The 25,076-nt window shown below is 36.7% G+C and overlaps 1 protein-coding gene across 11 annotated transcripts in view; it reads left to right on the forward strand.

Moving 5' to 3' along the window:
• The window catches only part of COBL (cordon-bleu WH2 repeat protein), a 183,842-nt gene that overhangs the window by 80,602 nt on the left and 78,164 nt on the right, over positions 1-25,076 (forward strand). For 8 of the 11 annotated variants that reach the window (XM_063399241.1, XM_063399258.1, XM_063399183.1 and 5 more), the window contains 2 exons: positions 1,833-1,927; positions 5,276-5,359. In XM_063399241.1, coding sequence (XP_063255311.1) covers positions 1,833-1,927; positions 5,276-5,359 — 179 coding nt within the window. The remainder of the gene's footprint in view (positions 1-1,832; positions 1,928-5,275; positions 5,360-25,076) is intronic. The other 3 variants (XM_063399222.1, XM_063399250.1, XM_063399277.1) reach the window with 1 other exon arrangement.

Here is a 25,076-nt window from a genome sequence, read left to right on the forward strand (position 1 = left end):
TTCTGAATTGATACAGTAGCTGGGGTTGGATTAGATTATGTTGGTGCTTCTGTTTCCAGTCAAATAGAAAATGTGGGTAGTATGTCGTTTTACCTATTGAGTCTGTTTTAATATGTTGTTTAAATTAATTATCCTCAAGAAAGGTATAGTTGATTTCTAATGAGCTTTGCTTCTTTACATGATTAGTACATGCAATATAACCAAAGTAAAACTGGATTACTTACTTAAATTTTTATAGAAGAAAGTCCCCCTCTAGTAGGTGACAGCCATTGAGCAGATTTTAGCTCATGGCGCCTTGGCTTCACTAATGGCAGCACTATTCCCCCTAATCCTCTGTCATTATTTGATGTGGCTTCCTCTTACATGGAGATCAATACTAGATGAAATATCTACTGTCTTTATTTAAGAAAACATCATAGAGATTAATAAAGACTCATTCTTTTGATATTATATACATTACTTAAATCCTAATTTATTTGGATTACACAATGTTCAATGACAGCTGCTGATGATCAGCTGCTACATTAACCTTTCTATTGCATTGTTTACAGTTGAAGACTGTGCAAGTAAAGGAATCATAATCCATATCTAGTTGCAGCCCAAGCCCCAAGCAAGAAACTACCATAGGTAGTGCTTAGTTTTTAAGAAAAGCATTAATTCATTACTGTATTTGTTTGCAGTGTAGTTGCAGCCTTTCTTAAGGATAGTTTCTCCCTGTTGTCCTTTGTGTTCATTGTATATGTTTAACACCCTCTGACACATGAGATTGTTTACATGCAAAAGTGATCTGTCTGAAAATCACTTTGTATGTTATGCAAATAAGTTTACAAGAGTTCTGGGATAAGGTTGCTTTGGTGAAGTAAATCTTTATTTCATGTCAACAAGTAAGTAATTTTAAATTTGATTTTTAATTGTTATTAAGCAAATATTTACAAGAGAAAGGTGGGGTTTTTTCCCCTGTGAACTAAACTTTTTGAATACTACTGGAATAATCTGAGGTACTTGGAATCAGGAGGAAAGATTTATAGCATTATGCAGAGTTCATTTTAAAAAGTGAGAGTGCCTCATTATCTGTGTATTAAATGGATAATGTTGATTCCTGTACTGCATGAGTGTGTCATTTTGTTCATCCAGTTTGTGGGTGAGAACTGAAGGGGGAAATTGAAGGATACTAAATGATATTAGAACTCATATTGTTTCTTAAGCAGGTTCCAGGAAGAGCTCTTACAGCCTGAAATACCTATAAACTATCCTCTTTTCCCACCTGAAGTAAAAGCACCAAGATAAGAAAGATGACCACCACCAGCTAGTTTAAGTTCTAAGGAAAGCCATGTTTCCAAGGGGAAGGTCTTTTTCCTCTTTGTAGCGCTTTATCTAAATTACACATTGAGAATGTCTCGTTTAAGTTCACAGTATTAAGTCAGACTATGAATTGTTAAAGATACTCACCAGTATAGCTTTTTTAGGTGTTTGGGATTTTTTAGCATTACAGTACTCTATGAGATTTAAGTGATACATCTAACAAGCATTTCTGAAGTGATAAGCAATTTGCTCGTATTTTGCCTTTTAATAAGTGCTGCTGGATTGTGATTGAAAACCTAGTGCACTTTATTAAATGATTCCATTTGCTTTCATTGGATTTTGGAATATACTCAGAACACATGAAATTTTGATGACAAAGTAAGCACAGGATCTGACTGTTACTTAGATAATCCAGTCTATAGCATCTTCAGCTCATAAGAATCCATCATTAATCCAGGACGTTTTAAAGCACTCACCTTGTGAATCTTTATTTCAAAAATGTAACAGTTATTCCATTAAAATTTTTTCAGAACCAAATCGAAAGGCTTCAGTAAGCAGTGATGCAATAGAGAAAGAAAAGACAAGACTTTTGGGATTGTTTAATGCTGATAGGAGAAGCAGCAAGGTAAGTGTTCAGCAGTGTATTACTCACTAAAGAGAATTTATTTCTTTCCAGATCTGTTGTGTCTGTGGGTGGTGGCATTTGTTTGGCCTGCCTTCCTTTTCCTTACAGAAAGTAATCTGTTAATGGTTGCATAAACCATGTGCAATCAGTGCAGCCTGATGGAGATATCATCTACTTATTGAAGGAGTCAGGCATTTTGACCATTTATTTTTAAATTTTTTTCAATGCTGTGAGTTCAGTAGATGTTAAAAAAGGGCAGTACTTTCAAGGAACTTGTATCTGCTTATTAGGAGTACCCACATTATAAAACGCATGTATGAAAGCAGTGATGCGATACAGAACAATTTAGTTATCAAGAAGATGTATCTTATGACCTCTTCTGTGCATGGGTGATAATCTCTTTTAAAGCATTTATACCTGTCAGAAGCCCTGTGCAGTCACGTCATTGCCATCCCCAATTCTGTAAAGCTGATAAATCAGATGGAGAAGAAATAACTTCCAATACTGAACTGAAGTGTCTGCTGGGTTGCATGTTAGCCTTTTTAACTTTATAAGTATTTTTGAACTGAAAAATTTAGGAAAGAAACTTTGTATAAAATAATTCCATTGAGATGCATTTATGAAGAACATTTCATTTATCACAGGAATAAAATACAGAAGAACTTTCTCACTTAAGAACATAGAAAAAATAGTGGGCTTTAAACTTCATACTTCTTGCATTCTTTACTAAAAATATTAGTGCTAAATTATTTTGGATGTAAAGTGTTTAATACTCTAGGATGTCAGAGGAAAAAGGGAATTTTCTTTTTTGTAGTTTAAACCCTCCAAGGGTTTTGGAGTGGAATTACAAAATGTGTATCTGATTAACTGGCAGAAAGAAGAATTTACTTGTTAATGGACTGGTGGTTTACTTACCCAGTCTTCTCAGTTGTATTCTCAAAACTGTGAAGACTTCTCAAAATCTCTCACAATTGTCTACCTTTTTGTTCATGATGAAATTTGTGGTGCTTTTGCTAAGGAATAGACTCCATTATGGATATTGCGAATTACTATATTGGTAAACCTTACTTCTGTCATAGATGCTAAACTATTCTTAATATCTTATAAGGGACACACGGGAACTATTTTATGAGATAAGAAGGCAGTTTCATTTCACTCACTTTCAGAGTGTTTTTCCACTGTAAGAAAATACTTCCTATATAGAAAGGAAAAAGCTATAACTGAAGCAATAATGCTGTATCTGCTCAGAAGGATCCAGTAAAGAAGGAAGCTCAGCCAGCCTGAGCCTCTAGAGCACGCTGTGGGGCTGTAATTCCCCTGGAAGAACCTAACATATTACAGCATGCAGTTTCTGCGTCATACTTTGTCCTCTCATTCCATTTTAGTGAATTTGGGTGTGAAATCTGTGTTCTTGCAGTTCTAACTCCTGAAGCAGATCAGTTTTAACTTTTAAAGTATTAATGTTTACAACCTGAGCAAAAGTTCTTTTGAAGCATCTCAATTCAGTGGTTACTGCAGTGAGTTTCTCCAGCAGAGTTGGAAATCTGTTCAGAGATTGCAAACTCCTCTCCTTTTTTCTGTTCTCTTTCTCTTGCTTGTTAATCAAAGCATAGGAGGTGGTACTCTGAGTTTTTTAAAATGCAAATTTTAAAAATTGCTAAGGATATTGAGGGTGAATTAAGCTCAGAATCGTATTTGACCTGCGAGAAAGTAGGAACTGAACAAACAAGTATGAGAAACAGCTTCTAAATCTGAGGAAAAGGTCTAAGTCTTTCTTGCTGGTAGTTATGACAAGTTAGTTGATTTTTGTTGTTCATTTCTTTACTGGACACCTACTTTCAAGTGGCAGTTACTCTGTAGGAAAAGAAACTAAATCAGTCATTTTTGTTTAGTCAAGCAAGGAAGTCACTGTTGTCTTCACAAAACCCTGGGAATTTAAACACAATAGATGGAAGAATTACTGAAAACTGAAGAATTGCACAGCACACAGGAGCAAGCAGGTGTTAATTAGGCATAATATATCTGACTTGCTATTGTGAAAGCTTTCTAACCAAAACAGCAGTGAAACTGCTGAACAGACTTAGCAGAATGAGGACAAAATAATAAAGTTCTTTTAATAAAGGATTTGGTAGGTTTAGCAAGGGATTAGATAATGAGATGCCTTGTGATTTCAGGGAACTGGAATGAAATCCCCAGGGTGCCTAAACTCTGCTCTTTTTGGCTTTTTTTTTTACATTTTTACTCCCCCACAATGCTTAAGTTGGTTCTGTGTATTTTTTGTTTGTTTGTTTGCATTATGATTTGCAGTGGTGAGGTGTGCACATATGTGGTCATGCATAGTCTCTATTTTAGAACTACTTGATAGGAATAATTGTTCAGAATGCAGCACAGTAGTAGGACTGCAGATTTGCAGGCATTTGCAAGGGGAAGGCAATTTCTTTTGCAAGGGAGGAAGACTGTTAGCCTGTGTTGCAAACTGTCCTGGATCAGGTGTCACTGCACACTACAGGCCTATGCTCAGATTTCCATGCCCACGCACATGCTTTCTTTTCTCAGCTGGCTCACTGAGAGCAGTAATTGTGGTATGACAATACACCAGATCCAACTTTTCTAAAAAAAGCTTTCTGTTATATTGAAAACACTGTGGCATAGAATGAAAGCAAAGCCCTATTCTCATGGCTGGTACAAATTTGTTAAAAGTATTTCTTTAGTTAACTTTGTACTGGCAGGCTTAATGCCAGATCAGGTATCATCTTGTTCTCTCTATTCTAATTTTATGCTGGATCAGTTACCCTCTCTTCTCCTGCAGCTGGCATAAAAACCGTAAAGGTGGCATGAACTCCATTTCTTTTTGATGTTAAATGTAGTCATTTGCCTGAGGTTAAATCTAGATCAAATTGGCACTGCTAAACAATCCAGTAGAGCAGAGGTGCTATGCAGACAATCATGGGATCTAGGCTTAAGTAAGTTACATGGTAGCACACAGAAACAGTTCCTTCACCGAGAAATGGCAAGGAAGGAGCTCCCTGCTTGATTCATTGTGTCTGTGGGTATAGCAGACACTAGCAGTCTGGTCCCTGATATTACAGGAATTAGCTACTCCCTTGTTTTTTCCTTGCCTAAGAGTTTTGTCTTTGTATTTTTAAATCTTTTTGCTGATGGCTTTCTTAGCTCCTTGCCTACATCAGAGAATTTCTCAGGCTGCTTCAGAGTTTCCCAGTGATCAGGTCCAGCACTACTGAGACAGTTTGTCTTGGTTCCATGATGAGGGTTGGTATTTTGCTCTGGCATTTTTTGCAGTTTTGTTTCCTTTGCTGCTGCTGTGTAGGACACTTGTTTGTGTTGCAGACAGAAGAATACTTGAGGATGAACAGAGATTGTGGTGAGGAGGATGTTTTTAGTTCTGCATCTACAAGTGAAGGAAGCTTGGATGTAAGTACTAACACAGCTTGTAGATGCTATTGCATTCTTATTAGATCCTGCAGTTTGAATTAACCAGATACCACTGCTGTTCCTGATGCTTAGCCAAGTAGAAGTAGAAATAGCTTATGCTTTAGCAGGCTTTGTTACGTGAGTTCACAGTTTGCATATGTTCATGAAGTTAAAATGTAATGCACTGTCTTCAAATAAAACTTGCTAGCTGGACTATGAATGAAGTTTCTTTCAATGTTAAATTCTAAGCAGTTCTGAGAAAGAAGAACATAGGTATTGTGACATATAATGACAGTCCTGCATGATGCAGGAAAACATTTACCTTACCAATGCTGTAAGGGGACTTTTCTTATAAAACCACACCTTTCTTTTCATCCCTGTGTCTGACTTCTGCAGCATGGCAGCATGCTATTTGTTTCATAAGGAGCTTGATGGTGAAGAGTAAACACTGGAAAAAACAGACAGGATTTTTGTTAAGTAACTCAGTAGGGTTTGGGGTACTAAAAGCCTATGAACTACATTTACAAACATTTTTAAGTGATTGACAGCCTACTAGTTTTTGAGGATCTAAATAGGAAGGTATCAGATTAGAAAGTGTGAATCCTAAATATTTTCTGAGACAGTTCTAGCGGTATAGTAATTATCATAAATAATAATAAATGTTACTATTATTACATAATAATAATCTGGCACATCTTTTTTATTATTGCTTTAAATTACTTGAATTCTTGTTATCATCTTTTCAAAACCTGGAGAAGACTCTGATTATGTGATAGAACTTTGAAATGTGAGGTTCAACTCTGAATCCCACTTTCATAAACAAATTTGTGGAAAAGGAATGTGAATCTGCAAAACATAGAACTCACTACCCACAGAGAAGGGTGACAGGAAATTTTGGAAAAAGTGAAGGACTAAGAGAACAAATCCCAGATGAAAAGAGTAATATAAAAGGGGTCCAGAAGGAGAAATAAATAGAAATTTGATTTGCTGTAAAGTGTAAAAACACCAAACTCTGAAGTCTGTGAAGACTTCATAATTAAAGGTTACTGAAATGGAAAAGCTGCTTGTGATACTAAAAATTTGGGCAACACTATAAAGATGAACAGATTAATAGACCTCTCTTACTAAAAGAAAGTTCTAGAAGAGGATGATCATGTTTAATTGAAATAGACTAAGTAAAACACAGAAAATGCACCACAAACTCTGCCAAAATAAAATAATTTTGTGGTTTGAATTAATTGCCATTTTCAATTAATCTCAATATCTTGTTACCCAAGTACTAGAAAAGAATGAGGAGGAAGATTAGGAATTACAAGTAACAGATGGTAAAGGTGTGTGGTGCTTTCCCCAGAAGAGAGACATCACCTTATTTCACAAGAGAATTTTATAGGGCAAATTGTAAATTATTATTTTTTTCCCTCTGACATTGATGAAAAAAGTTTTCAAAACAGTTTTGAACATGTAAATATCTTCTAAAGGTGCCAGTTTACAGGAATGAAAAGGCTCTTGAAGAGGTGAAAATGTTTTCTTTTTATTTAGTTAAAGGAGTATGTCAGGGATTTAACTTTTTCCCACTTTCTTATTAAGAGGAATTAATCTTAAAGAACAATATAGCCCTTGTTCATATTTTTATGTCTTCACTTCTGGTTTGCCACATTTGTGTGAGCACCGATCCTGCTAAGACATGAGCACATAAAGAAGTATGTTGACCTTGTTGCATTGAATTTGGTAGTATTCTGTTCAAGCTTGTAGAAGGTTTATTAAATAAGTTTAACAGATACACTCAGCAGCACAGAAGGTCCATCTTTTCAAGAGGCTAGATTGGACTTCAAGTTCAACAATTGTGTTGCTTTGGGTGAAAAATTCAAAAATGTTGCAAACTTGGCACAGATAGTTGGCATAGATAACTTGTATTAAGATAAAATTCAAATGGAAACACTACCAAAAGCAGTGCATAATTTTAAAAGTTCAGCTTAGCAGTTCCATATGGACTAGATTTGAGACCCTCAATCATTCTGAGTAATTTGTTATTCTGCTTGTTTAGAAAGATACCTCATTTACTTCAGTGGAGCTAAGTATCCCTATTCCAACTAAGTGGTATATTACATAGCCATATATGTGAAATATGTATTCAGAGATCATTATATATTAGTTTCATTGCTGAGATAGGACTCTCAGTAAAATGTCATCCAGTAGAGCCTTCCTCTTTTGCAGTTACCTCAGGTCTGTTTCTAGTACTGTTTTGGGTCATCTGAAAGTATTTTGTTTTTTGCTGTGTGGGAACCGAAGGCAGTTTCAGTTTTATTTCTGGAAGAAAAATATCTTGCCATTGCTTTTGCAAGGGAAAAACTAGAAGTTACTCTGACTGGATCAAGAAAATTTTTCTTGCCTATAAAGAAATAGTTAACTCATGAAGTACTACCAAGATAAAGGCATGAACTTTCATATGCTTAGTTTAAAACCTTTCCTCACTATTACATGGTGGTTATGTGTACTGAACTGTAGGAAACAAAATGTAATGATTCTATTCTGGATATTGATTCGGAGTTGGTTTGTTTCTTTGCTTAAACTGGGCAATAGGAAGTAATGAAATAAACGTACAAGAAATAAGAGACCCTTAGGTGTTTATTCAAGCACAAGTTATATTCACTTCTTAACCACCAAACCATTCTCAGTGCAATATTTATCTAATTATTGTTTTAATTATTAATGCCTCTAAAAATACCTTGAGTTGTTGATGAAGAAGCAGATTTTCAAAGTCAAGATGGCAAAGTCAACACTTATGCTTGAAGTGATAGGACACCTTTTCACAGCAACAGCTAAATTAAAGGTGAAAAGAATTTGTTAACAGCTTAGAGAGAGGGTGTATAAATGCAAGAAAAAACTTCTCCCCGAAAATCTTCAAAGTGCAGCAGTTCATTACACTACACACCAGTAAAGGACATGAAATCCAACACTGTATTGTAAATGAAGCAGAAATCCTTTCCCTTAATCTGTGAGGAAAAACAAATCAGTTTTGTGCTAAGCAGATGAGTTTCATATCCAGGTGAACTTTTCACAAAACAAATACTATTGAAATACACAACGTACAGGTGAAGCAGTTGGAAGTTGCAGCCCAGTTAGCTGTATTCAGCTCTTTCTGTGTCAAAGGCAGACTGTCAGAGCTGGAGTTTAGAACAGCTGGGAAAAAAAGGGAACTTGAGTCGTCTCTGCCGCTTGGTGTCACTGTCCTCATATAAACAGCTGATCAAGATAAAACACAGTATTGGAACAGAGTACTAAAATTAGCTGGTTTTATTTTTGGGGCCATCATGTTTTCATAAATCAAGAGTGAAAAAACACATCCCAAGTGCTGAACGATGTGTAGCTCTGATGTGGACTTTGTTTATGTAATATATCAGCCTGGGAACAAATATTTAGAAGTACAGCCAGGAACACTTATCAGAGGTTTTGAAACTTCAGCACAAAGTCTTATCACACAAGGTTTCTCTAGTTCAAACAGGGTTGCAGCAGTGCAATGTTGGAGGATCTTCATCAGCACTTCATCAGCACCATTTTTAAAATGGTCTTCAGTGTATGTTAGAATGTAAGTTTTGCCCATAATAGAATCAATTAATTAAATGACTCAAATAGTCCAGTAGTTCTCTGCTTGACGAGTCTGTCATGCTATGATCATATATGTTCATATGCAAAACTACAAGAGGAAAAGAAACATGTAATTTAAAATATCAGTTATCAGATATTTTCAGGATATGTGTGGGGGATTTTGGTTTTGTTTTTATTTCATAGTACCTGATTAATTGCAAGATTGTTCTCCAGAAGAAAACTTCTGTGCTAATAATATTTGATAAAAGTCATCAAGAATTTTGGTGCATTAGTAGTCTTGACAATCACTTCTGGAGTGGCAGCAGCAGCTCTTTACCATATATAGTCTTTTAACATACATGGTTTACCTTTTCAGAGCCTTGTACTCTAACTAACTTCTATGCCCTCTTTGATGGCAGGAGTTAAACTGTTCATGATACAATTTGTCAGTTCAGAATGGGTGGAAAGAAGAATCAGGTACAGTTAAATGAATGTTATTTCTCTTCAGCCGTGTCAGGTCCCAGGTGATCGGGTAATACCTTTCCTGCCAAAGATGTCATGTCACATAGGCAGGTACTGTTCAGGGCAATAGGAATGAGAACACTGCCCATGTCATAAGTTAAGAGCCCTCCACTTTTAGTATTTCCTTGTGATTGATAATCACTTTTGCTTTGAATTCCTGATTTGATGTTCTCCCTTCTTGGTCTCCTGACAAAAGTTAGAGTGTGTTTATTTGTTATTAGCAGGGACAAATCCTGGGATAATTATGTTGCATTTTGTAGAGTTAAAGCTATCTATGCATGGACCAAGATGTAGGTTGTTGTTCACTGGCCTTGAAACAATGTTTCCTAGTGTGATTTTGTTTGCAACCTATGAAACTCAAGAGCTTGAGTATGGAAAGTTGTCTAAATACTGCAGCAGATCTGTTTGCCCCAGTCTTTCCTTAAAGGGTGCCTGTAAGCCAGTTATTAGATGCCAGAGGATGACACTGGGGAAGATATAATTATAAATATTTTCATTTGTGCAGCTGTTTACATAATTAGAAGAAAAAGAGATCTAATAAATACCATATATCTCAGCATAAGGTTCACCATCACAATAGTTTTATTTTGATAGCCTGTGATATACAGTGGGGGAAAAAAAAAAGTTACTGTTAACTTGCCTTGGTAAAACAAAAGGTTAGCTAAGGCCTGAGCTGGCATTGAGAGAATTTCAGTAGGTACTAAAGACTCCAGTAATCAACTTTATTTGTCCTTATCTATGGAGGGTAGGACAGGAAGCAATGTGCTTTATATATGGCAATAGAAATTTAACTTGGATATGAAGGGAGAAAAATTTGACTGCATGGAAATTTTACAAGGGAGCATGCTATTAAAATGAAAGCTAATTCCTTATCATCCCCTAATCTGCAAAACCTCCAAAAATGTCTGGAGGATGAGCCAGATGTGCTTTATTCTGTCTCAGAGCAGAGTTATAGATTAAGCAGACCATGGAGGTGCCTTTCAGCCAGACTATGGCTGCTGGAGAGATGCAGCTGTACCCACCTCCTTTTGTGGTGTGCACTTACAGGATATTAACTGTCTTCACTCATGTGAATCATAGGTGGTTTTGCTTATTATAGTATCTTTAGAGTTTTTTTACAGTATGTCATAGCAGAAGGCAAGATCTTGAAGCAGTGGCTGCCTGCCACCACCAGACTTCAAGTTTTTGCTCCATAATGTGATGTTACTAGACCTCTTCAAAGAAAAGGTCCTTGGAGTTAGTGCAAAAAAAAAGAAAAAATCATCTCAGAACCAGCTGAACTACTCTGGCTAAAAAAAAAAAAAAAAAAAAAAAAAAAGATAGCCTGAGGCAGACACCTGGAATTGAAAGTCTCAGCATCCAAGGTGAAGTTACAAGCTATTAAAAACAGTATCTGGTGAAGAGACATGTGGGCTGACCCCTGTTCTGTCTGTGCTGCTTAGCTTGTGCTTGCCAACTTCATGCATTCAAAAATCACTTGTCAGCTCTTGCCCTCACCACACAAAAGTGGCTTAAGATCATGAGATTTGAAAAGAAATCATTAAGGGTGGACTTCCCTCCATTTGACTTCTGACTATTAGGTTTGTAAAAGTTGCATTTAAGCTTCTTTTTTGTGACCATGAAGGTTTTATTAAAAAAAAATATTATCAGGTAGTCAGTGGTTGCCAGAACCTATATCTTTATTTAGAACTGCGTGGTTCAGAGTGAAATCATCACAACTCATGGTATTCATGTTGCTGCTTTTAAAAAGGTGGCTCGTAATCTTCAGTTCCTGCAGTGGTTTTAGCAGGACATTTTGAAGGAAATGTCAAGAAATGCTCTGAGATGAACACAGAGAAATGGATTAGGTTTAATCCAAAGGCCTTGAGTAGTGTCATATCTGCAAAAGGAATTCAGTACAACTATGTCTGGCAGTGGCTGTTTTAAATACCTGAAAGTGTGGGTGTCTGGACTCTGAATCCAAGCAGCCGAGAGTCAGATTTCCCAAGTTTTGAATCCACTGAAATCTTCACAGCAGGAGTTGCTTGTTAAACTCTGCCCATCTGTGTCTGTTACCTGCCTCTGCTAAGATTCAAATCTCAAATCAGCTGTTAGATTCAGGTATTTAAAGCTTTTCCTCTGGAGCATTACCACCTACCACTGATATCCAAAATGTGAGTGAACTAAGTTCTCTTTTTTGCCTTCAGAGATATCAGCATCAGAGAATTATTTCCTCCTTTGCAAAAAAAAATCCAAAATACTTACTGGGCTGGAGACTGCCTGGAACAAAGCTGTGAGGTATTCTTGATGTGGGCAGCACCCTTTTGTAAAAAATACCCAAATAGTCAGTGACTCAGAGAGCAAGAGCAAGCTTAGCTGTTCAGACCAGTAATGAACTAACTTAAGTGAGGTGGCAGATCTGGGTTCCAGTGCCAGCACCAGAGATGTTTTTTCTGTGTTTTATGCTAAGCAGATGTTACATCCAGCAAGTAAGTAGTCACTACAGCTAGAACTGGAGGAGCCAAATGGCTTCCTGCCCGGATAAATGCCCTAATCTCAAGTCTCTTTTTAGCTAAACTCATGTTCTTGTCCTTGAACAGAAAATAGTCTTGCTCTCTTCACAGGAGGGGAAAGTTTGTTATTTCTCAACTAGATAATGGTTTTGGACTTGGATTTACCATACTGATACTGAATCATTGAACTTGGGGCAAGGGTTTGGATAGGACAAGAGGAAAATACTATAGCCGCCTTTTTAGAAAGTTGTGATTTTGTGAAGCCCGGTTGTTTGGTTGTGCTTTAAACATACCTATTGGATCAGGCCCCTTGGCTGACAAAGAAGGAGATTTTGCACGTATAATGGATCCTGTTGGAATTTAGGCAGGAGGTTAGAAGCAGAGTTTCTCCACAGTTTCTATGCTCAGCATGCCCAGAAGCAGAATTCAGGCACCAAAATGGAAGTAAGCACATCAGAGGGATATGTGTCAGGCTTATTGATGGGAAAGTGCAAACCATTGTGATTTAGGGAGGCATAACCTAACAGGAGCACACTAAGTTAGGCTTGCGTGTGGCAATTCCAGACCTGGGCTGTGTGGCATCACTCTCTACATGGTGATGTACCCAGTCAGTCTGGCATAAGTTGGCTCAGATATCTCCCTCGGATGTTTAATTAAGACATGGTGACACACCCTTAACCACCCAAATCCTTTTATGTCTGATTCATCTTTTGTTACTGATTTCACTGAAAAGTTCTGAAGTTAACTCACTGAAAAAAAAAAAATAGAATAAAGCAGCAGCTAATAAGACCAATGGCTTTTAATTTGCATTAATAAAAGCACATTAAAAAATACCCAAAGACAAAATTCCATTTGAGATTTTTCTAGTGACATGTCAACCACTCGGGCTTTGCTTTCTTGGTAATTAATATTACCAGAACCCCTTAATAGTCTGTAATAGCCTTGTAATTCACATTTGGTCATAACCCATTCAGCATATTGTTCATAGTGGCAAGCATGCAGTGGTCTGGAAAATACCACCTTTAAACAAAAGTATATACCAGGATCAGACTTTTCACAATTGGAATTTCTTTTCAGGCTTTTCAGTGGTAACTACTGTAGTGAAAGGATTTGTGTGTGTTTATACCAGCGCCCTTTACTAGATGAAATCAGAAATGACTAATAGTATGTCATTGATTCCATATTTCTAGCATACAATGAAAAATTTTTAAGACAGAAAAACCTGTTTTGTAGTGGCATAATCTGAATCCCATGTAACCATAGATTCATTATATTAGTCTAAAATATTCTATTAGCATATGTAGATTTTAGATACAGCAAAAATTTTCAGCACCAGTTAAGGTATAATTTCTTTTCTTTTGCAAACAATTTCTGAGGCATGAGCTTTAATAGGATTTGGTTTATTTCCAGTCTCCTCTGTGGACAGTGAAGACTCAATTTCATTAAAAGTAGTGGCATACAATAACATTTCTTTTAATTAGATGATCTCATGATTTCCACACATATTTGTTCTGTGCATTATTGTTCGTTGGCAAAACTGAGCTGCTTGGTAGCGTGTGAAACCATATGTCTCAATAACATCTTATGGCAGGTGAGGGAGGATTTGCAAAACACTTGCTGACAGGACACAATGCATTTTACTTTGATGGGTAAATTTTCCTAAGTGAACTTTATGGCTTAGTTCTCTCATGCAAAGTCAGACCTACATGAGGCTTAGTGTCCCTTACAGGTCTTCCTTTAACTAAAAGAGTTGCCTGTATGAAGCAGAGACTGTATAGCACTGAGTGTGCTTCTCCAACTGCTTCTCAGTTGTTCATCACTACAAAAAGAGACCATCTAACACCTGTAGTCTTTGTAGCTGTTTTGTATTCTTTCTTCTTTTTTTAATAGACAACTGTTGAATTGGGTTTTGTAAGTCTTTTACGTGCAGCTGCAGTACTGTTCCTCCCCTTTGAGCTTAGCAGAAAGGACTACAAATAATTTCAGCCATTGCTTTTTCTCTTCACCTGTTTAGAGCGTATAATACTTAATTTGAATTCTAAGAAACATTTTGGGATGCAACCTGAAGCAGGAAAAGAGTGTGACAAATAGTGGTTAGTCTTTTTAAGGGCTTTTCAACAGTATGAAGTAGTCAGTTCCACTTTCTTGAATTATTTTTTTCAGTGTCATTTGCACTTTAGAGCTGATCTCACAACACTTGGGTGAACTAAAGAAAATATTTCTGGTTTTGGAAGTGGTTAGCTGGTAGGACAGAAGAAAAAGCAGATCAAGGCAAATAGCAAGATGTAGCCCTACAGAGGTCCTTAATAGGAAAGTAGCTGTAGGCATTTGCCCCACTGACTTTTTCAGTGCCATACCAAGCACCTGTTTAGGTGTTTTACTGGTTCAGTGCCTCAGTGACCTTCTGTGAGCCAGGTGTGACCAGTGTGTAGGTTATGAATTGTGCAGGCAGTCTCTGAATGCACTGACATAGTGAGATGGAGAGATTGCCAATAGATTTATGTTGTTACTGTTAAATTCCCCACACCCCCCTTCTCTGATGGTAACATTTTCTTCTCTACATCCCAGCAAATGCTCAGGTATGTATCTTGATTTCTGTGCTGAAACTCTCCCAGTTTCAGCACAGAGATGGTGTGATTTCATTGACTCTAAATGGAGCTTGTTCTGATTTACAGTTGTTTGCACAGGACAAGAGTCAGGCCAGTAAACGGCACTGTGGAGGTTTGCCTTGTAAAAACCTAATGGCAATGGATTTGACAGAAGGGGGAGGGGAAGAAGGAACATTTAAGACTATTTATTAATCAAGAATTCCAGCAGGGAGGCTTTTCTTGCCTTCATTCTGGCAAATGTACAGATGAGAGATACTGTGCAGAGACTGTTTTTGCACAAACAGAGAAAGCCCTTCAGATGTAAACATTTGAGCAGCTGGCATGGGAGATTAGTGCAGCAGCAGTGGGAGGAGGGTAATAGTGGATAGTGGTGCTGTCTAAATTTAACAAATGTTAAACAAGGTTCTTGTTCTAGTTTAAGGGTTACAGGTCAGAAAGACAATACCAACTAAAAATACTGGCAGTTGTACAGGTCAGAAAAAGTTATTAACTAGTATTTAATTAAAAGCAACTTGCCTATCCAAAGTTCTCACACCTTCTTCCCCACTCGCCCAAAATGGGGGGAAGAAAGGGAGCTGGGAAAATATATCCTATGTAACTTCTTTGAGTTAGGAAAAAAAAGCCCACTTTATCCTCTGTCTATGGAAAGGCAATAGTTTAAGACTTCTTAGTGTTTTTGGTTTTGATTGTGAACCTATTATATTGTTCTGCTTTTAATTTCCTGTGGCTGAAAATTACATCAAAGAACGCATCATGCTAAGGGTGAAAGTAGTGATCTTTTAGCTTTGTAGACATGTTCATATGCTGTTTAACATCACGTGTTTTGATTTTTTAAACACTTGCCACACAACTAATTGCATATCAGTGTAAGGTATCTGATCATGCATTGGGTTCTATGGATTTTGGTTTTTAATCTGTTTTGATCATGCTTTTAAAACAACTCCTTGCCTATTTCTTGTGATCCAGTTCACATCTGTTTTGTTGGAGGTCCTTTACTTTCTTCATTTCTTTAACAGAAGAGATTGAAATATGCAGATCTGGGACCAAATTTTATGTTTAAAAAATCAGAGCTATGTTTTCTTGGCTGGCTTTTTTATGATTTTCATTGAGCTTGAAAGTATACTGAACAAAAAGATTTTGTGGAGAAATGACAGTGCCGCATAATTTAGAGTATTGTTTTCTTTCGGAATCATACACTAAGATTGATAATTGGAGACTCAATGCAGAACTCACTAGAGCCAATGGGACAATTCCTGCTGCCTTTTACTGGCTTTGGACCATGTTCTTTATAAGTTGCTAGCCATTATCTACATTAGTCCATTTTAGAATTGTTTTTTCTTGTCCTACTTCAAGTTCTCAGAAGTCTTCTGACACTTTCACTGTAATCTCTTAAAACGTAAGACCTTCATTCCGTTTTGATGGGCAGTTGGCGCAGATAAACCCCTTGAAGCTGCTTAGTTTATAGAGAGTTTTCTCACTGGGGAAGGAGAAAACCCCAAAGTAAACATGTTAAGTCTTGTAGAAGATGAATTGCAAACAGTGGCAAAGGAAGGGAGTGGCTTTCACCAACCAATAATTTGTTGCAAAAGCAGGTTTTTCTTTGTTATCTGAAGCAATGCATACCAACAAGTGAGCAGAATTCCCAGCTCTGGTTGCGCTATTTAAGCTGTAATTGTGCCAGTTGAAGTCTAAGTGTCAGTATATGTTGTATCTATTTTACGGGTTTTTAACTTCTGTGTCGGTTAAATTTGGGACTGTGCTTGAAAAGTTTCTGCCAGAACTGAGCAGTGGGGTGTTCACTCCAGTGGATTGGAGTACATCAGTCTGTGGAAATAAACAGATTGGATAGATGTGATTTCTTAATATTACACACTAAATTCACAAAGAAACAATGCTATACACAGTAGGAAAATCAGTTTCTTGTGAATAATAAACATTCACAAGTCAAGCTCTGGTTTCTTAAGGATATATCACTTATTTTTTTGACTTGGAGAAACCTCACAGGCTACAGTATACTGCAAAGGAATTTATATATATGTATATACAAAGTTGGAAAAGGCTGAAGTAGCCCAGTCTCCAGCACATCTGTACTTCCAGTCTCTTTGCAGTATCCTATATTTTCACTTCACGTTTATTTGGAAAATGGAGTGACCTAGACAAAGTTAGAGTTCAAAGAAAAGCAAAAAATGTTCACAATAGGAAAAGACTTAAAGGCCAAGGATGTTAAAATAGCGTTCAAGCATTGCTTCAAAGAAAATTCAAAAGGAGAGTCTGCTTCTTTATTCCTGGCCTGTTCCTCTAAACCCAGTTAATGAACTTGCATGATTTTTGCTAGCATGATCAGGGTATTGATTTTTCTCCAAGAGGATAGTCTTTGGAGCATCCTTCAGGATGTAGAGGAACCTTGGATTTGAATTTCATGGTCTTGGAAGATTCAGTTCCTGAAATTAATTCATTTGATTTCTTCAAAGTATAAGCATATGTATTTTTCTATCCAAATTGATCATCTCCTTTAATGATACAAGCTTAATTCCTGCAGGTATCAATATGTAGGTGTTATGAAACAGAAGGTGGCTGTGTACCACACCTGACCTGGATGTGCTCTATCCATTGCCCAGCAGGAGAGTGTTGTATTTAAGCCTTCTCCTCACCCCTGTACTCTCACATGATGTCCTCCTGACTCCTTCTCTTTGTTCCTGACCACTGATGCTGATCTGGGACTAAATATTCAGCTGTTATAATTCAAAGTGGTTTGTTACCATCAGTACCTGACCATCAAGCTGTAAGCACGATGTGAGTTTGTCTTTTGATTTTGTCTTTTGCTGAATGCTGTCATGTCATTAAACGGTTGGTCTGCTCCAGTGCTGTAGTTTGCAGTCAGAAGTTGTCATGAAACTCTTGAAACTCCTGAAACTCCTGAAACTCCTGAAACATGCAGAGAGTTAGGGAGCTTACTTAGGCCAGCCCTTAGGGCTTCAGACTCAGCTTATTGTACTCATGTACTCAGTGTGTAGTAGGTATGCGTGCATTGAGGCACAAACAGGTGTTCAGGTATCAGGAGGAGCCCACTGAAGTGGTAAGCTGTGTGTGCAGACATCCCTGTGTTTGCATGTAGATCCACATACGTATGCACAGAGGTTATGTTGCATGCACACCTGCACATCCAGACATCTGAAAGGGCTAATTGAAACTGTAAAGTTTCTGGCTGCAGACTTCTGATTCATGTTGCTAGAATCATCCTAGTGACTCTGTAATTAGGATTTGTTTTAAGATTTGCACTAATTTTAGAGTTCAAAGGCTTATTTGTTCTTCTAATTTAAGTTTTAAAGTCTTCAGAGGTTATATTGGTTTTCAGTAATATCTTTGGCAGTGTTTTATCATTACTAAGTGTAAATTTTCCTTGTTGAAAATTTGCTTTGACAGTTGGATGACTGTATTTGTCTCCCTCTAGCTAACCACCTAAAGTCACCACATGCTTCAAAGGGAAAAGTTGTTGCAGGAATGCATTCTAAGTTAATAAAGTATTTGGGTCAGAATTGGGTTATAAGGACTGGAGCTGGAAGCCAGATCCTTGAGTTTGAGTAGAGATCAGAGCAACACTTTTGACTTTAGAGAAATTCTGCAGATCTTGGTGAAAATTTGCCTTTGAATCTAAGAAGATTTTCTTCATTCATCAACAGCTATAATAAGTCAAGATTTTCAGAGGCCAGTAGTCTTATGTGTCAGAATTTCATCAGACACTGAAAGTTTTTGAGGATCGATTATTTATGTTTCATGCCTCCGGAAAACTTGCATAAGGACAACACTTCCATTAAAATGTAGAGAAAACACTTTCTAATTCAAGTGGAATAAAAATACTTTCAGTAAAACACAGAAATTATTTCTCCAAAACCAAACAAATACACACCCAAAAACCTCATGCCAGGAACTATTCCATTCATAATTCTGGTCACCATAAAAATTGACTGTGCAGACGTTAAAGCAGTTTTTTTTAAAATTGCATGTTTTATGTAAAGTTTCCATCTCCTCCTCCAGTATAAATTGGCATACCTACAATGAAAATATATTGAAGATAATCAACTCTAGTGGTTTAATAGTTTCTATACGCAAAAAGAATTTGCAAAGAAGAACTTCTTCTGCAGTAGTTTTTAAAATATTTTGAATTTCAGGAGGACATATATTGCAGATGTAACAACTCCTGTCTTCCATGAACTAAAAGCATTGGCTGATTGATTTAAAAGAATTAATAATTCTAGAGAAAATGAAGAAAATCAATGCATATTGCAATGATAAATTCATTTTGCTTGAGACTTCTGATCCATTTTGTGGTTATTTATGATTGATGAATGCTAAAAACCAGTGGAAAAATGTCTTTTTTTTTTTTTTCTATTGTCGGTCTTTGGCCTTTTGAACTCCCTGTTTCCTGAAGTCTGTTGCCAGACCATTAGTAAAGGCAGATTTTGATTTTTGGCTTGGTTGTTCAACACTGTTGGATTGAGCTAATCTATTTTCATGTAGTGCAAAAGTATAAGTGAAAGGAGAAACCAACGTTTTCAAGCTTACAAAAATGTGGCTTTTTCCATCCTCAGTCTTCCAAGATGGCTCTCACTCTATCTGCTAATGCCCTTCCAAGACAAAGTGTAAAGAGCCTGTTTTCTAATGTTCTTCCCTTGTTTTCCTTCTGGCTTAGTATCTTCGTATCTTCTTTCTATACTGGGATTGAATTAAAATTTGGAGTCCATAAGAATTTTCCTCTGTAATTCTTTCTTCAGGTTCCTTTAAAATGTGTTTTTCTATTTGAGTCTGTCATTGGCTTTTGGACATTTCTTTGTAGGTTTCAAAATGTTTCTTCTGTTATTTTCTTCCTTTCTGCCTCATTTCCATGTCTTGGTATGTATTAAATCCCTACCAAAGAAATATTTATCACACATCCATGAATATGTGTGTGTGTGTGTCCATCCCATTCTCTTTATGTGCTAAACCTTTCCTGATTCGAGTTCTGCTCATTTGACTTTGCTCCCACTACCTTTATGACAAATGAACATGAACATCACCATTTTGCTGGGCCAGTATATAGACAGTCATGGAGTTTTCTTACAAAATGTGATTTCTGTCATGCACAGTCTCCTTAGTTCATTGTTCCTTCCCCAGGGTATAAGGTAGTACTCTTGCTATCGCAATCACTGAACTCTTGTGCTTTTTTTTCTCCTCTCCTTTTCCAAACTTTCATCTCTGAATTTCTTCAAGGACTTCTTTCTGGTCAAATCCCATGAATGATCGCTTCATTTTTTGCCACAATTACTGTTTTTGTTCCCATCCTCACTTCATGTGTTCTTTCCTCCTTTCACGTCTGCTTTTATTCCACTTGGACAAATACCCAGAAAGAGACTTGTAATGTTTTCCACATTTTTTCTTATTTCCTTTTATGATTCACCATTTCTTTTATAATTCCCTGCACATCTCTCATTACAAGCACGTAGCTATCAAAAAAAAAAGTTATGTGAGTAGCTGAATTTGCTGACTCTCTATCTTTTATTGGATATTCCTTTCTGGGGATCTTTTGATATTATTATTTCTTCAAAAAGTGACTTTACATACTAGGATTTTTGACAGTTATGAAAAATCTATTTTAAAAATACGTTGGTTTTTTATAGGCTGACATATTCTGACAGTGCATTGTGACAAAAACTGTTGTACTTGTGGAAGATAAGTTTTTAGCAGTCTAGACAGAAAGATGTAAATCAGGCCCAAGAGGGTGCATTTTAGATGTAAATTGATTCTGGTATTTTCCCAAAATTATATTAAAAGAAGAAAAAGAAAACGATAGAACTTTTTTTCAAATAAGACACAAAGTTGTCCATACACTTCTGAAAGTCAAGATAAATCATTATATACTTGTATAGAATGTGAACAAACCCTAAGCATCTGGTTTGTCACCAGACTGTCACCCTCAGTTCAGCTTGATTTTGGAATTCACTTCAAATTGTGCCTGCAGCCTGCACTCCCTACCTCCCACCTGAGTGATGGGTAGCAATGTTTCCTTTAAACTGCCAAGGAGCATAGGAACATTTGACCCCAAAATGTTTTCCATGCTGTGTTAATGATGTTTTCTTCTCACTAGGGTTTACATACAGAAAACAAAAGCAAAAATATTTGCATTTTAGGGGTTTTTAAAATATGTCTCACATCCAGAAATTTAGAAAAGAACCCACATGCTTTGTGTGCTGTCACTCAGCCTGATGGTCTCGGCTGCAGAGCACCCTAAGGGCAGAAAGGAGATTGGCATGTTTTGGAAGCTTGTGCATATATGTCCATGTTTTTTCTCTGTAACATGTATGGCACTGTAAAGTGGCATTTTAAAGGACTAGACACATGTCTCTTTTTTTAATACGCATGCTGGTTTTAGGAAATCTTACAAAGATACCTGTAATGGACACCTGCTGAAGCCTGTGACTGTTTCATGAATGTCCTTGGATTTATACCAATGTTAAAGTATCTCCCAATAATTTGGTGTCTTATCTTTAGCTGGATTTTTGTAAATTAAGAATCTGATGAGTAGTGGAATATTAAGTGTAAAATATGTCAGTTTGTGTGATGTTGAGCTGAGGTTTGCTGTTTTGAACATACCATTCCTTGGTTTGCTGTTTACATTCATTCAGAAAAAATTGTTTAGCAGCCTAAGTTTCTTTCATTTGTGGCTAAATATCTTCAGATTTGAGCAAAATAGATTTTTACTTTTTCACAGAACACACAGTGACAGAAATTAAATCAATTATGCATTACGAAGATTTGTAGCGTGTTTTTGCTACATCCAGTTGAGAGTGACTTGTCAGTGCTAACAGCTCTTAATCAAAGAAATTATGTTTCTCTTCTTTTAAATAAGTTGCTCAGCTGTGATTCACAAGAGCCACAGGATACCAGCTTGCTGGTTACAGCAATGAGTTCAGTGTGCACATTGATAGGAGAGAACACAAAGCATTTATATGTATGTGCCTTCCAAACACCCATTTATACAGTTGGGTCTTCCCATTAGTACCAGGCAGCATTTTGATCCCACCTTCTGAATTGTTGAGACATGGCTACCCTCTTCTGTCAAGAAATGCTACTTTTTGCTAATTCTGTTCCCATGCTACTTTTTTTAAAAATTATGAATTTGTTTGAAACATGCTTTCCCTTACAGAAGACATGGTGCAAAGGCAAAAATGTAGATCAAGTTAGCTTGTCTTCCCTTTTTTGCATCTGTTGCTGCAATGGAAAATAATTGTGTTCATTCCTCTTGATACTGATTGACTTCTTCAGACTGACATGAATGAATTTGGGTAGCAATAATAGACAAAGGTTTTATTAAGCATGGCAAGTATTCTGACTTGAGAAAATCTGAAAAGTAAAACAGGAAACTGGAAAATTTATTTGGAGGAAATACAATGAATTTTAAATCACAAGAAGTGGTTTAAAAGCTTCAGTTCTCAAAGCATTGAGGAATTCTCAAAACATTGATCTGTCATAAAATATTAAAAAAATATAGCTGACTTGACAGTCTTTGAGTTGCTTGATTAATACACATTGTTGAATTCCTAGACTTGTATTCCACTGCTTTGTATGTGTCATGGTATCTCCTTTGGTTTTGGAGAACTCAGATTAAATTTGTGATCTCAGACTGGCAGAATACTGAAGGAGGTGGTAGTAGTGGGTGATACTGCATCTGTTTCTTTATATTTGCAAGAGTTTACAGACATGTTTATGTTTAGGTGGAGTTCATGTATTCCCAATCCATGTTTTCTAACCTCCTAATGATTTGAGTAAAATATTTCTATTCCTAACCTAAACTTCAAAATATAATATTTGACAGTTTATCAAAAAAAGTAAGCAGCTTATGTGTGGGTTCTTACTTGTGTGTTTTGCCATATTCATTCTGTATCCATGTGATTTTCAAATGGAAAATAAGTTTTGAATATTGCTTCACTTCTTTTATGTACAGGAGGCACAAGAAGTATAACAAGAACTGAAGAAGTCTTGGAAACTCACTGTGCTTGTGCACCCTTGTTGTCCTCAGTGTAGTAGAAGCAGCCAGAATTAATGCCCATACTTGTTCCCTACTGAGAAATTGACAGTGAATCTAAGCCCCTTGGTGTGTCTTGGAAAACCTTTTTCCTGGAGGCTTCCATTTTCCTAGTTCCTTTCCTTGGGTGTTTTGTTTTTTCAGCTTTTCTGCTGGAAGAGAAGTTGGATGTCACAGGAGTTGCTAAGTGAACATAAACCAGTTGGAGCTGGAAACCAAGGCTGAACTCTTAGCTGTGAAGATACTTTCTATCACATGAGCTTACCTAAGTGAAGATGAGAAGTAATCAGATAAGCTTCTAGGAAGGGAAGATATGGTTAAGGTACAAAGGAAAAAACTAATGATAAAAACAATTAAGAAGAAAAACAGCATAATTGTAGATGGTGTGGACCTATGTCATAGGAAAATTTTAGTAACCGCTGCAGTGACAGGTTGGCAGATTGGCCACTTTAGCACTAGGAGATAAAATAGATGATTTTGTATGGGAAGTGACTACCTTGCACCTGGCACTGCTAGGATTTCTGATCAAAAAACTCTGTACTAAAACAAGAGGAGCGTGGTCAGCCACGTTGAGGGAGAATTGGCAAGGGCGCAGGAGACAGAATGTTCTCAGACATCTCTGGTTCTGGCTGTGTAAGTTCTGGTGTCTACCAAATGGGCCCTGACCATGAGATCTGGAACTGCTATCTAGATGCTGTGATAGACTCATACAAGTGTAAGGTAGCAGTAGTTGTACGGCTTCAAATTATAACTCAAAACTTTTACAGTAAGAACTTAAGAGCCTGCTTGCCAGGCATATAAAATCAACACAGTACAGCCTGTGTAAATAACTATTGTGGAAACAAAGTAGTTGCTTCTCTTATATTATTGTGATGTGTGACCAGATAATATCCTACCAACAGCAAAATTCAGTGAGATAATAAAGCAGTATAAAGTAAATAACATTAATATGCCTTTTTTATTATTTTTTCAGTTCAGAACAGGAAAAGGTTAACTTTTTTTTCCTTCTGACTGCAGACTGTCAGCACAAGTGCTTCAGGGAGTACAAAAAAATAAACTGTATTCAGTGTGGCTGGTAAGAAAGGAAAATCTGAGTAGTTGCAAGTTTTTTGTTTTGTTTTGTTGGTCTTTTTTAACTGTGTCTCCCAGCAATCTCATGACTGCAGTATAATGCTTTAGTTTTGAAGCAGGAACTTGGATTAATTCAGTTTCTGTGTTGTCAGTTCTAGTGTAAATTTAGTGTGAGTAGTATCAGTGTCATGTCAGGGAAAGCAGCCTCTAAGTTCACTTTGTGCAGTAATTCTGACATAACCTTGTCTGGAATTTTATATGGCCAGTTGTAACCAGTTGTGGTATCACTCAGCTAATCAATAAAAGTTTGCATTAATGGAGTTTAAATGTCTAAAAGGCATAAATATTCTTGCTGTCATTGAATAGATGGATTTGTTTGCTGCTATAAATCTTACCTTTTGTATTTACCCATAGTGCACTTGCAAAAAAAAATTATATCTTTTATGATACTTTTTTTTTTTGTCTCTATTTTGGAAAAATAAAGCCCTTACTTTTCGCTAATACATCTGGTACTTTGAGTGCTTAAAAACAGCTGAATTGATTACTTCTGATTTAAAAACTTCTGAGAAGGAAGTTGCATAACAAGACTGGGAGCCCAAATATGTGAGTTTTGGCAAAGAGCTGCGGAAGAAAGGCTTGTCTGTAGCAACCTCGCAAGAAAAGAACTTGACATTTTGAAAAATTTTTATTGACCGGTGTGAACAGGGAACGGGAAGTCAAATCACTCTCACAGGCAATCTGCAGCCTCTTCCTTGCTGACCTTTAAATGCCACTTAGTGTCATCAGAAAGTCAAGGAAATGCTAATAACAGGGGTTTGGGTAAAAAAGTTGTATATAAGGGACATCTTTAAAAAGCAATCATAATCTGATTTCCATTTTTATACACATCTGTTTTTGTAAAGCAGAATTCTCACAGCAGTACCGTTATATTTTTATTAGATTACTCTTATCTTTATTTAAATATGACTTTAGAATTTTGAAACTATCCATAAGATACTAGAACTTCTGTTTATTCTAGAAAAGGAGGTAGTTTGAAAAAGGTATTTTACAATTGCATTCTAGGTTGATGACTTTGGAACAGGGACTAGCCTCAGCTTTAGGCTCTTGATCCATCTTGTGTTGAGTTCAGCAGACTGTGGGAGTTTAGAAGTCTTGTAGAAAGCTGACTGCTTGGTGTCTTTGGAAAATGAGAGTGGTATGCATACCTCACCAGGTTACTCTTAGCTTTCATACTTCTGTGATTTTAGCAGTCCCTATCTGCCCTTGAAAATAGGGACTCAAATGCCCTTGATAGCTAAATTTCAATTAGAAGAACTAGTTAGAAAAAAAATCTTAAAATTAAATTACTAAACCCCAAAGAAAGCACCTGATATACATTA

The sequence above is a fragment of the Prinia subflava genome, chromosome 1 (genome assembly GCF_021018805.1).
Source record: "Prinia subflava isolate CZ2003 ecotype Zambia chromosome 1, Cam_Psub_1.2, whole genome shotgun sequence".
Taxonomy (NCBI): domain Eukaryota; kingdom Metazoa; phylum Chordata; class Aves; order Passeriformes; family Cisticolidae; genus Prinia; species Prinia subflava.